The sequence below is a fragment of the Poecilia formosa genome, unplaced genomic scaffold, assembly GCF_000485575.1.
Source record: "Poecilia formosa unplaced genomic scaffold, Poecilia_formosa-5.1.2 Scaffold904, whole genome shotgun sequence".
In the NCBI taxonomy this organism is placed as follows: domain Eukaryota; kingdom Metazoa; phylum Chordata; class Actinopteri; order Cyprinodontiformes; family Poeciliidae; genus Poecilia; species Poecilia formosa.
In genome coordinates this window covers 25,704-40,076 of record NW_006800843.1, presented here as the reverse complement: position 1 = coordinate 40,076, position 14,373 = coordinate 25,704, and the positions used below count along the sequence as shown (strand labels likewise).

Below are 14,373 nucleotides of genomic sequence, written 5' to 3'. Positions count from 1 at the left end.
GGGGAAACCCTGGAAGTTAACTTCTTTCAGCAACTTCTTGTTGCTCAAAATGCCAGACTTTGAAAGACTTCCACTAGATTTATGCAGTAACATATTATTGTGTCTACCACTAGGTGGTGTACGAGAATAGTACTGATTGTAGAGGGTAGAAGAAGAGATAAGATGGAGGAAAGGAATACCTGATGATGTTGTTAATCCTCCTGAATGAACTGGCTGAAGGCCTCTTCACTTGCACACAGTTTTTAATACGGTTCAAGTTATTTATATAGCACCAATTCACAATAAGTCTTTTAAATTCAATCATACAGAATCCCAAATTGTAGCTTGTCAGGAAATAAGCAATTTCCCTTTTGGGATGACGAAAGTGTATTCTATTAAATTCTATTCTATTCTAGTTATCAAACAGTGCATTCAGTTCATTATTAGCATCAGTTTAAAAAAGTATTTTTGTCAAAGGAAACCCAGAAAATTGCATTGAGTCATTCACTCCTACTGGATGAGCACTGGTGACAATCGTTTGCATTGTGTCATTGACTTTACAGCCATCCCTCAGACTGAGCATGCATAGCGACAGTGGAGATAAAATCTTAGCTTCTAGCTCAGCTCACATGGACTTTTACCCGCTTTTGACATAATTTGGGGTTATTGTCCATTTGAAAGACTCGCTGGTGTTTTGAGACTTTCTTATAATATTTTTGCATAATGTTCTTTACTCATGATGTCTATTAAGTCTGTCTCTTCTGCAATAATACAATACCGTGCCATCCCGTATTTCACAGTTTGGACTGTGTTTCCGGTCTTGTAGCCAGTCTTTCAAAGTTTCATAACAATGGCAATTTTGTCCAAACACTTTAATTTTAGTCTCAGACCAAAAAGAAATGGCTCCAAAGATGAGTGAGTCATGGCTTCTTCTCCTCTGAGTGGCCTTCCTGCCCAAGTAGGTAAAAGATATGTCTTCCCAGTTTTAACATCATCTTTGCAGTCACTTGCTCTTTTTTCTATGGCTGATTTACAGATTTAGCACAAAAACATTCATCTCTGGAACACAGAACCCATGTCACTACATAAAAAAAAGTATTGGACATATCAATCTAGCACAGTGGTTCTTCACCTGGGTTCGGCGGAGCCTCTGCCCCGGAGGTAAAGACACACTTGTGTAAAGTCGTGATGACGCGCCCTGCTTTACCATCACTTGCTGCAGAGGATCACGTTACATTGCTTAACCAATCAGTGCTGTGGAGGAGCACTGATTGAAGTGCTCCTCCATCCACTCTCAGCATGGATTTGAACTTGTGTCTTTAATTACTTAAGCAAAGCTCACAGTTTTTACCAAATTCTGTAGCTTTCGGTGTACTTCTAAATCTGTTCCTTAGTCGCATCTTTTCGGGGTTGCTACTGCCTCTAGTGCCGTGGGGGTGGTAACACAACTAATATAATTACATTACTAAATCAGAATACCACAAAATCTTTATTTATTAGTTTTTCATTCTCTTAAGAATGTAGAGCTAATTAAATGATCTAAACAAGACCTTAAAGTGGTTCCAGTTTCTCTCGATGGCCAACCTGTTGAAACTGTGGCTAATTTTAAATACCTTGGGTCATTCCTGGACAGTCAGCTCAACTTTGCTGAAAGCACTGACTATATTTTGAAGAACTGTTCTCAGAGACTCTACCTTTTAAGAAGACTTAACGATCTATGTTTTGAATTTGGGGAAAAAAATAATATTTTATTTATCGCTACAGAAGGGTTCAGTGAATGCTCATATGAAACTGGTGGGTTCGGTACCTCTAAAAAGGTTAAGAACCACTGATCTAGCACCTTCACATACAGAGAAATGAAAAACATCTGCTTCTATTACTTGGCTAATTTCTTTAAAATGTTTCATGTCACAGAAGGAAGCAATGTGTTTTAGGGATTGCCTCAAAGTAAATCTATAGCGCTGCTTCTATTTAACACAAATATTGCGAATTCACCTATGAGGAGCCATGAAAGTTACAGTGGAATATCATCTCTGGTGTCCGGATACTGAAGCTGTCAGCATATCAGAACTAGGGGTGCACCGATTTATTGGCCAGCTGATTTCCTTAATTTTGGGAGATGTAAAAACTGGTAACACTTTATTTGACAGGGTTTGCATAAGACTGTGACATGACACTGTCATAAACATGACATAGCGCCTGTCATGAACATGGAGTCTTTATGAACGCCTATGACTGTTGTCATGAAGTGTCATTCGGTAAATAATGCCACTTTTAATGCAAAGTTGCTTTAAAAGTTGCCTTGAAAGTCCATTGAAAGTCCCAACTTTGCATTAATTTGTAAATAATTACATTTTAATGGAAAGTTGGCACTTTTAATGGACTTTCAAGGCAACCTTTAAAGCAACTTTGCATTAAAAGTGTCATTATTTACCGAATGACGTCATGGCAACATTCATAAAGACTCCTTCATGTTCATGACAGGTGTTATTTCATGTTTGACCGTGTCATGTCAGTCTTATGCACTCCCCGTCAAATAAAGTGTTACCTAAAAACATTTAGTCAGTTTTTACATGTGAAGCCGATCTTATCTTCTGATCTTATCTACTTCGGCAAAGATTTAAAAATCAATCACTGTCCTCTACTCTCAAATGAGAAATGCTTGACTGATAGGCCGGGTCATGCGTTTACAGTTAACAATAGTCACCCCACTATTGCCAATTCGGCAACTTTCTTGCTATATTGAGCAACAAAACAAATCTGACCAAAAAAAAATCGGTATCGGCTAAAACTGGAAAAGCAGGTTAGGCCTTTAATAAGATTGGTAATCGGCAATTAGCCAGAAAACTGCAATCAGTGCACCCCTAGTCATAACAAATAACAGGACAAATTATCTGAAATTTTAACAGTTTTTGTAACCATCTACGTATAACCTTTTTCTGGGTTGGGAGCTATAGAGAAAAGAAAAACAACAGAGTCTCAAATGCTTCCTGGAAGAGACATCATAGAAAACTAACTTGAAGCCACCTCATAATACTACTTTCTGAGGAAGAACAATCTGGTTCTAGTTTAATTAAACCAGCATCAGCCCTGGTCTACCAATGAATTGACTACGGTTGCAGAAACATTTTTATGTTTCTGCAACCGTTTCTGCAAGAAACATAAAATGTTTCTTGCAGAAACATTTTATGTTTCTGCAACCGTATTATTATAACATATTATTATAACATCATTACAATTTGATTAATCACAACAGAAAAACTAGGCAACTAAATACGCTTATGTTATTTATCCAGTGATCTTTTCTACGAGATAAGATCAGCAGATCAATTATAAACAAAAAAAATTCTGGTTTGATACAAGAGATACAAGGGAATCAAACCAGAATTTTTAAAGTGACTTACCAGCACCCCCTTAATCCAGCCAAACTTGACCACTCCTTTGGGCTCTGCTGCCTCTTTAGCAGCAGCCTCTTCAGCCGGCGACAGCTCATCACCATTAGGAAAGCCATCCTCAAACGGCTCCTGAGAACAACAAATATTGTCACATTACTCAACAAAATAAAATAATTGTACAGAGTTTCTTGTACAGGGTTTCCCTAAGCCCAGTAGGAGGTGCGGCAGGAAAGTTCCCCATTGAAAGGTTCACTCTACTGTCGCTGATCGATATATTCGTCCAACCTTATTACGTACATTAGATAGCTTTGGTCCAGGAGCATTTCAAGCTCACAAAGTGACATCAATGAGTTTGCCAGTACCAAAGCCCCAACGAGCATGACAGATTTAAGCTGAAGTTGGAACAGTCCATTGTTTTGTTACCGAAGCTAAAAGCAAAAAGATTCTGTCAGAAGAAAATGTGTCTTGGGAGGGTGGAGAAGAGGGGAGCATTTATCAATGTGTAAGTACAATAATTAGTTAAGTTAGTGAAGCTCCTACTCCATCTTCTCCGCTTAAGAGGACTATATTATGAGTTTTAGAAGGCTGTCTGATAAAAATATCCAGAAAATGGGGAAATGTGTAAATATTTACTTACACATCATCCATCATCTTATGGATGATGAGATTTAGACGTAGAGATACAAATGACAATATCTTCAATGTTATTGGTGGCAAACTACATTTTTTCACCAATATGTATTTAAATATGTATTCCCAAGTCGGGAAGTAGTTGTTAAACAACAAAATAAAGGTTAGGACTAACTTGGCAGTATTTGAATGGAGTGGACATAAATATTAGACATTATGTGCATCAGTTACCACACAATGACTAAAGATCACGTTCATAATTTGCTTTCTTAGCAAAAAATTAGCTTCAGAGTAGTGTTTCAACAACAGAGTATTTGGCATGGATGACCTTGGCTTTTTCAACATTCTTACATTTTGCCATTTCATCAAGCAGCTGCTATTGATTAGCACTAATGTGTTCATGCCCTCCAGCTTTTTGTGTGCTGCAAATAACAATCCTGCTAACATAGAGTAATACTATGGTATTCTTAAAAAAAAACTACACAATAAAAGTAAAACTCAAGTAATCCAACAAATAGTTATTTTGTTTGACAATGGATTACCACCATGAAATACAGCATAAGAAGGTCTAAATGGAGAGACTGTGCTGACACTTAACTCTGCAGCAGAGAATTGCTGCCAAGGGGAGGAGTTTTAGGGAGTATGCTCATTCTCCTCCCCTCATAAAACCTTTGGGGTAAATTAACAAAGTAATAGTAATACTAGAGAATCCTCCATTTGTAATTGAATCACCTAGGAAGATAATGTAAAGAGCCTCTCACAGACTTCACATGGATGGCTAAAATCAAAATTTTAAGTACTTAGCACACACACCGTTTCATACACTGCAAATCTCAAAAGTGCAAAGGTGTACCTCAATTAGGTAAAATTTTCTGTTGCTATAATTCAGTTTTTATATATGAAGCTAAAGGAAAAAGAAAAGAAAATTGTGTGTGTGCAAGAGCTTAGAATAGCAACAGACAGAATGTGGAATAGAAAATAATCCCTCTATCTGCTGAAAAACTCAAATTTGTCCAAATTCTCAGAGTAATTGATGTACTGCAATTTAATTGTATTTTAGAAGACTCCCCCTCCCCCTCCCCAATATAAGATTAAAAATGAACTTTCTAAGATCTTTAAGGATGGGCCAGATGCTGCCCATAGCAATACAAAATTTCTGGTTTTAACTAATTATTCAGCACTAAGTAGTTGTGCATAATAGTACTGGGGCAGTATGGTTCATTCTTCATTTTTAAAGTTATGGTCCAATACACTCTGGTTTGCTTCAGTCAAGACAAACAAAAAAAGTGGCAAGTACAGAAATGATTGAATATTTGGTTTGATTTTTTTAAATTGACAGACAGACATCTAATGTCAAAAGAGTTAAGGCTAATGTTCTTAGGAGTGTATGTGTGCGTGTGTGCGCGCACGCACGTGTGTGTGCGTGAGTGAGCATGGTAGTGTGTTCTGTGGGTTGCTGCACTGCCCTGTGACTGACTTGCCTGTCACCCATTGACAGTTGGAGATTTGCACATGTTTCGAGACTGTGGCACTTCATGCACCAAAATCTTTCCACTACCTTCCCAAAACTTAAAAAACAAATTGCAACTCGGGGTTCAAGAGGGCAACCAAATAGGTGGTAAATGCAACTTAATTTCTCAATAATGCATCTACAAAAAGTCCGACATTCACAGAAAATACACCAAAAAAGACTCCAAGAAACAGACCATCACAGGACTAAACGCCTACAGGTTAATTGCCCTGATGTCTGTGGTCATGAAAACATTTGATTGCCAAGTGCTGAAACATTTGAAAGACATCACAGGCACCCTAGAATTTAGTTTTCTGGTCAACAGGTCGCCAGAGGATGCAGTAAACTTGGGTCTACGCTTCATCCACTTAGACCAGGGGTGCCCAAAGTCGGTCCTCGAGGAAAACATGCATCCTGAATGTTTTAGTTCCAGTCAGAGCCACCTGCAGCAAAACTTGCTAAAGTCTGTGCAAATGACGGATGGAGGCAGAGTCTAACCTATCATCATGGAAAAATAATATATAAGAACATTTATATTTATATTTTTACCCTGTGGTTTGTACTATAAAGTATTTTTCATTGCGCTTAACCAATTTTGATTATTTTTTCTTCACAATTGCTGAAGTTTCGCAATTTCCTATTAAAATGCTCGGAAGCGCAGCTGGTGAGGCAGCAGGGAGCTCAGCCTCACCTTGGATTGTGCAACCTCTTGCTAACTGTGCTGGCTGCCATTCAATGGGAGCGTGTTCCTCCTATCTGCACGTCACCAATAAAATGGTTAAAAAACATTTAATATATGAATTGATTTTCCATAATTTAGCTCATTTATATAATGTACAGTGTTTTTTGTCATCAACTGTGTGTGTGTGTAACATGTTTCGTGCGCTGATCATAAACGGCTGAGAACAGATTCGACGTGAGGTAGGCAGTCATCTTGCCTCATGGCAGGGGGTGCTATAGCAAATACCAAAAACGGCAGTTGCAATACCAAAAAGTCTGTGTGTAGCTTGGCCAATACAGAGGACGAGAAAGAAGTGGTGTTTAGTTGTATTTCAACGGTTTTTCCTTTTACTGTGGAGCATAGCACTAAATTAATAATACCTACATTTCCAAGTTTCTTTGAGTTAATGGAATTATTCTACCGCGTCAGCACAGTTATGGATGGTATGTAAAAGAATAGTCTTTTTGCCCTCCAGCGTTGTCCGTATCCTTGAAATTTCCATATGTAAACGACAACATGCAGGGTGTCTATATTTGTAAATCTGATTATGATTAAGTCAGTGCCTCACCAGCTATGAACCTCACCGCACATCACTGCTTTGAATCAGTCACAAAATAGGGACATATCCAAACTGCAACAAACAATTAGGTCTGACGATCATCAGGATTGACGTTCCATCCATTTATGACTTATACAGGTCTAGGACCAGCAAAATGACCCAACACATCCAGGTCATAGGGTAGAGTTTTACCCTCAAGTTGGTGCTACAGAGCATGAAGAACAAAAACTCCAACATAAGAATAGTTTCTATCTGGTGAACACAGTGAATATCTAACGTCTATTGCAGTCAGCTACACAGCTGAAAACAAATAAGCACATTTGCACTAGCACAGTAGGACTTTCACTCTTATGTGTATGTACATGCATGTATACATTTATGTTAGCATATAAACGCAAACACATGTGCAACAAACTGCTGCACAACAATTTAAATACTGTTCATCATCCCCCCCATTCCAACCAACTGAAAGCTTGTTATGTATTCATAAGAGATAAAATTATTTATGTTTTAGTTAATATTTTAACTTATACAATGATTTTATATGATTAGATTGTATGGACTTAAGGATGTCAACTTCACAATTCATTTATTTGGCAATCTTACTATCAGATTATATAGCAAATTATTTCAGCTGCAGTTATGGTGAGAGAAATTGCAGGCTCTGTAGCTTTACCATGGGGAACAGTTAGTCTTCTACACTATTTGGCATGGATGAAAAATATTAGCAATGTGAACTAGAGTGGTCTAGTGGAAAATAAATTACTTTCACAAGTTATGTTGGAAATGGTCCAAAAGACAGTAAGTCTGCTCAGGCACCAGGGACAAAGCAGGAAATTAAAGAGAACTGCTTGTGGTTTACAGCTAATAAACAATGAAACACTCTGCCATTCCATTTTAATCATCTGCAATCTCATTTATTTGTAATCCCAAAGTAATTGAAACCATGTTGTAAAAGAACTCTATAAAAGCTCTAGCTAATGAGTGACACAAGTTACAAAACTAAAGGAGCAGGAAAACAGCCTTTAAGCCAACTTAGGACATGTTTACAGAGAACAAGAGTGAGAACAGTGTGTTGAAGCTTAAGAGTTCTAGTACTAAAGCTAAGCAGCCACCGAGCAGCAAGGTAAATAGTCTTCCACAGAGAGGCCGAGGCATTTACATTTCGGCGATCTACGGCGTTTACTGCAGTTGTTAAAAAATACTAATACATGAAAGATGAATACCTAGAAATCCCATATCTATGGAGAACTCCACAAACCTATGTTCCTTTAAGTGGCTTCAGACAGTTAATCATTTGCAGATTAATTCAAACACATACTTGTCTGCTAATTTGTGCTGCTAGTCTAACCACGTTGTGTAACGGGTATTGGATATACAGATGAAATTCTTGCTAAACATATTTCATAATCGTCCTGTGATGGGTGGTTTTTGGCGCCCCCTACTGGTTGCTTATAAATAAGAGGGGAAACCGGAAATTCCACACACTGTTCAGCGCTCTGCTGTGGTAAGCCATCAAATCTGGTTCTCTTCTGAGTAGTGCTGATGGTTATGTTCAAAGGCTACCTTGGAATTTTGTTAAAGTACACAGAGTGACTAGTGGACAATTGGGGAAGTTCACTGCGCTATTAGTGTGTTGTTGACCATTCATTTCAGTTCCAGTAAATGGCATAAAATACAACCAACTGGCCTCCGCGTGTGCATGACGGGACGGGTATGCAGCTGTCACACTAGGAGTGCACGGTATACCATAGAAATGATACAAATTTGGCCTACAATCTACTGGCCAACCGCGGTAATGCATGTTGAGGTAATCAGTTGGTGTCAAAACAGAGCAAGCCGGAAGCAGCGTGGTGGGGAGCGCTAGAAGAGCTCATTAAAAAGGCAGGTGCAAAAACATCAATTATCCGGACCTGGTTCAGGCTTAACCTCCCATAGTCTTACTGTGACGGGTCAGACAGCGGGGAAGCGAGGGGTAAAAGCGCATGCTGGAACGCTGCAACCCCCGCTTTAAAAGTGCGTGGGGCAAAGTTCGCTGAGTACAATGGACCAAGTCTCTTAATCCTCCAGCGGTATTAGCGCAATACTCGGGAGGAAAACGACAAATTAGGTATGATGGTGTGTAATTTTGTGAAATATGATTTGTAAACAGTAAAAAGAAAATGTGTGCATAGCTCCGGGTACATGTAAATCTGTGGTCAAATGCATATACAAATATGAAGAAATTATGAATACAAAATCAAAGTACACACACACACACACACACACACAATAAAAATTTCTACAAACGTTAGATTTCTACACACAAATTTTTTAACTTCAGTCTCACAAATCTGATAATTATGGATTCAAACCTTCTACACCTGCAAATGTTAAATAAGTACACACGAGTTGCCTGATACACACAGACAAAACTGCATTTTCGCACAGATCAGGTTACGAGAGCAGAGGATTTTTGAGACTCATTTCACGCTTCAGACAGCCTCAGATTCTTGCATAACTGGTGCATTTAAATGCTGGTGGAAAGCTGGGTTATAGTTATAGGAAATGAACCAGCCCCCACTTTTACACACCCTGCAGCATAATTATACAATTATTTTGCAGTGCTGTGGTTCATCTGCTCTTTATTTATCGTCAGGTGAAGGCAGTCAGAGAAAGCCACCTGCGATAGCAGTGCTTCAATATGGTTAAAATAGCTTTGGCCTGCACCAAATAATGGCAAGATCGTTCATGTCTTAATGCTGGGACTGCATGCTGGCAAACGGAAAACTTCAGTTTTGTGTTAATGTTTTCATGTTTCCCATTATTTATTATACCTCTGTCGTGTCGATACCTCTTAACATATATATCTGTACATAAATTTACTTTGTGTTTGGGCACATGCATCACATAAGACAAGAAAACAGCTATTTAACTAAAGTGAATTTACTTACTAAATCCTTATTCAGATATTTCCAAATGTACACTACCCTTAATAAGGTGATAAAGCTGGATGTTGGTCACCATCACTGAAACCATATTTTGTTGCTTCAGCAGTAATGAAGGTTGACCATCTGCGACCTTATTCACCAGCAGAAACTGAAAGGTACTTTCCTCATTTATGTTGACTTCTCACCATAAATAAGGATTTAGAGTAATGTTCACACAGCCTGCAGAAGCTTCACATTCTACTGTATTTGTATCTGGACCTCTGTGAAGTCCGCAAAAACCCCCTTGAACAAATATACTGCTCAAAAAAATAAAGGGAACATTTCACTTTAATTTTGTGTGTGGCTCCAAATCCAGGCCTCCATTGGTTAATAAATTTGATTTCCATTGATGATTTTTGTGTGATTTTGTTGTCAGCACATTCAACTTTGTACAGAACAAAGTATTCAATGAGAATATTTCATTCATTTAGATCTAGGATGTGTTTTTGAGTGTTCCCTTTATTTTTTTTGAGCAGTGTATATACCTAACCTGCTCCCAGTGTCAGAATCTCACTGAGGAACAAACTGCGTTAGGTTTTCTGTCACTTTATTATTTCTGCTATAACTGATGTATATTTACATATACAATAAGTCAATCCGAGTTTAATTTGCAATTTTTATGTCTTTGTGTCATGAGGTAGAGCTCAGGCGGCTGGTGAGAGAAAGTAGATCTTGCTCTCAAAAAGTTTGGGCACCCCTGGTTTATGTGATATCGCACAGTCCTACTTAACACCGGTGACTATACAGCCATTTCAAACAAAAATAGTAAAATGACTTTGCACCAATTTGCTTTTGGTTCAACTTTCTGAAAACAGCTGGACAAAGACTGAGGGCAGTTCATGTGTAGCTGACGTCATTATGCAACCTGAAAACTTCCCTTTTTGGCCTGATTTTAATTAAGGATGCTTAAAATACAGGTCAACTGCATCGTCATACCATTTTTGTCAGTTGTTAGAAAAGCTGAGATTTTACATTTTTTTGGCTTTTTTTTCCGTCTGCGCTGTGGTCTCCGACCAAAGATGAATATACATGAAAGAGATTTAAACACCGTTTTAACTGTTAAATACGCTACACAGAGAAGACTGTGGACAACATTGTTGAGGAAGTGTGTCTGATTGGCCAAAGTAACAAAGGGTGACAACCAAAGCTCAGCATGATTGCAAACTTGATTTAACACCATGAGGCTTAAGGCATCAAGTAGAGAAAATGCTTAGTAGTTATATCACTAGAACAGCTGGAGTAAGATGCTTTCAAACATGGAACAGAATGTTTCAAAGAAAGAAGAACCGATTGATTTGATAATATATAATTACTATCATATATTGTGAGCTAGCAGTCTGTTCATGATGTACCCCTCTCCACAACCAAACATTGCTGGAGAAGGAGGGAGGGAGACAAGGAGGGAAACTGTGTGCTTTTAGTTTTCTAAAAGTGCAGTTCAATGTGTAACAATTTAAATTCAGATTATTTTGAAAAACTGAAACATCTTTTAGTAATTCCTTCCATTATGCTGTCTCTGACTTGCTAACTGTTTAGCAGGTGTTAATGTTTTTACAGAGCGGTCCCCTCCACAGCGGTTGATATGAAGAATACATTACACTGTTGCATGTTTTGAGTCAAGGTACTGCAGATGAAGGTTCTCAAATTGCTGTTCTGCCACCTCCCCTGCCCAGCTGTCAGACTGGGTGGACTGATCACATGTCCACCGTCTCAAACGTCTATTGTTTGGAAAACCTCTCAACACTCGGCGCATTATTCTTTTACTGCACAGAGACTCTCCCAGAGCTAGATTCACTGCTGCTTCAGTCCTGTTGATGGAGACAAAGCTGTCCACACACTATACAGATGATTGTTTTTAGATTGGATCAAATTACTATTTGCCTCTGACCTGAAAAAGAAAGAGGTGATGAGTGAGGCACCTCCAAACAGAGAGCACTTTTGTTGCTGAGCAACATAAATCTGCAAACAGACTAGAAGAGCTCTATTGATAGGCAGTAATAAGTGGTCAAAGCAGAGAGGTGGTAGGACCATCAATTAAGCGCAGTCCATCAATTACAGTTCCATAACTCTTGCTCAGATTATGAGTTTAATACAGAAACTGTTGGCTGGAGTCTCACACAGCCCACACGCGACATGGATGACAGTGGCCTGGTATTTGAAGGTTAGAAGCTTGGAGGCACAAATGAGAAACTGATATGGGTTTATCACGACTGAAAATCATCCCAAAATTTACCGATGAAATCACCATCGCAAGCTTTTCTTTAACTGCAAATTAGCCAAGTTGTGCTATTTACCTTTTAAATTAAAATACATTTTGAGTTAAACAACAGTTTAAGAAATCATGTCCCTTCAGAAATGTCATACGTTTATTAAAATTTGAGAAAAATTGGCAAAACTGTGCAAACTGAGAAAAATGTATTCAGAAAAAGTGTTTTGTTTTTTTAGGAGTTACTAGCAAATACAAGAAATACATAATGTAACATTCTGTCTCTCATACTGCAAAACACCAACAGAATTGCTACAAGTATTAGCAGCACTGCCTAGTACAAGAGTCTGCTATCTGCTGCTCCAGTTCAAATAGGGAAAAAAATTACTCTTTAAATGGAAAAGGTTGCTGATCCCTGGCCTAGAGCATTAAATACAAATGCGGTAATTACAGTTTCCGTCTTCATCCAATTTGCTGATTAATTACGTTGTGAATGCTCCAAAAAGGCCGTCAGCAGTGAGCGTATATGATAACTTTGCTCCTATCAGCTGCTGAACGTCTCCTCTTAACATGGCCATTCTCTGTCAATGTTTAGAAACAGGGCCCACCATGAATGCTTTCATGTTACAGATGAATAAGTTTGTTGGTGCCTACTGCTCCATGGGCAACATGTGTATACATCAGGCCATGTGGCAGCCTGTAAACATGGGTATGTTTACATACCCATGTTTACAGGCTGCCAGTTTTCCATGATGCGGTGAGTTCTCTCAAAGGAAGTCAATTTTAGTACCATCGATGTCAAACAGATGGCTGAAGAATAGCAGAACATTTCTAAACATAAAGTTGTTTGCTCATACACCACAGGCTCAGAGTAGCGCGGTGAACGAAACAGACAAAACCTGTCTGTCAAAGTGTCCACAACGTAGGGTGAATGTCAGAACTGGGAATGCAGACATCTGTTACAGTTATCAAATCACAATTATAATTACAACTACAACTATTTTAAACTGCATATCCTAACCTAAATGTATCTTTGCTAGAACTATATAGCAAAGGCACATGAACTATAAATAAAAAAGGCAACCTTAAAATATTAAGAAATATCTATTAGGATATTCGTTGACATTTCTAAAGATTTATTTATTCATTTATTTATTTTTTGGGTAGTGGATTTCTTTATGCGGAACCTCAGTACAAATTTCGTACCACAAACTCCCAAGGTGATATGACAATAAAAAAATCCTTGAATCTTTGAACCCCCATTTAAATCAGTTTGGACAAAAAAAAAAAAAGACTTATTTTCAGGAAGATGATACTTCACGCACAAAAACTGATTCCACATCACACATTAATAAACCATTATATATTTGCTACATTTTTTTTTTTAATGTCAATGGATCTAAGGGTCTACAAGTCAAGTTTCATTTTTGAATGTGGCTTCCACTTTTTGTATGCAGAAATCAGTTAATCTTAGAGAAATCAATGAGTTTAAGAGATTGGTCAAAAGATGGTGTTCATTTGATGAATACTAACTGTAACTGCACGCAATTTGCGTACAATATAGCATAAATACTAACTGTAACTTTATGCTATATTGTACGCAAATTGCGTGCAGCAAATTTATAAATAAAACATAATGGGGACAACATGTTTGAGAGATCAAACATGTCTCAAAAAAGTTTGAATCATCATGTTTGACAAATGCACATTATACAATATCAGCTTATTAGGCTGATATTTCTAAATGTCTTTACCTAGGTGGTTTCAAAAGGAGATGCATTCAACCACTTCTGCCAACCTTGGGAACTTTTCCAAATGTGTCCGTTTTTCTTTCAGTATCAGCGTTGCACCAGGTGTAACGTTTTGTTGTGGCTCTCTGGGGTTGCATGAGGGTTGTGTGAGAAAGTGATGTCAACATTTGCAGCACATACCATAACTGAGCCTCTGCATCAAAACAGTGCACACACTTTGTAAAATGCTGAGCTTAGTGTTGTGAGAGGACAGTCGATATGTTGAGCAGCACCAACACAAAGGGCGCAGGACGCAACCATTATGAAGGTCGATGCAGTTATAGGCTGAAAATATTATTGCAAGGATGAGAACATTTTAATATATCAGTTTTCAGCAAATATTTTGAAGCACAATAAATTATGTAACCTTCAGTTATAAAAGTGCAGTATAGCTGTTGTAAATGAATATTTTAGTAATCAAGTATTTTATCAATTATTCTACAATTAATCATGTAACCGGATAAAAAAAATTTGAAAATAAAATATGGGTAAATCTAACAGCAGAATTACTATTGGATAACAACATCAGTCCAATTTTTCATATTTGCGCATGCCTAACAATTATTTTTCTTAATCTGTAACAATAATAGCTCACTTTCTAAGGTAACTTGGTA

General features: G+C 37.9%; 1 protein-coding gene across 1 annotated transcript in view; it reads right to left on the bottom strand.

Moving 5' to 3' along the window:
• The window catches only part of LOC103132022 (solute carrier family 12 member 2-like), a 61,390-nt gene that overhangs the window by 32,032 nt on the left and 14,985 nt on the right, over positions 1–14,373 (bottom strand). The window contains exon 2 of the mRNA XM_016667102.1: positions 3,308–3,503. Within this exon, the coding sequence (XP_016522588.1) occupies positions 3,308–3,503 (196 nt within the window). The remainder of the gene's footprint in view (positions 1–3,307; positions 3,504–14,373) is intronic.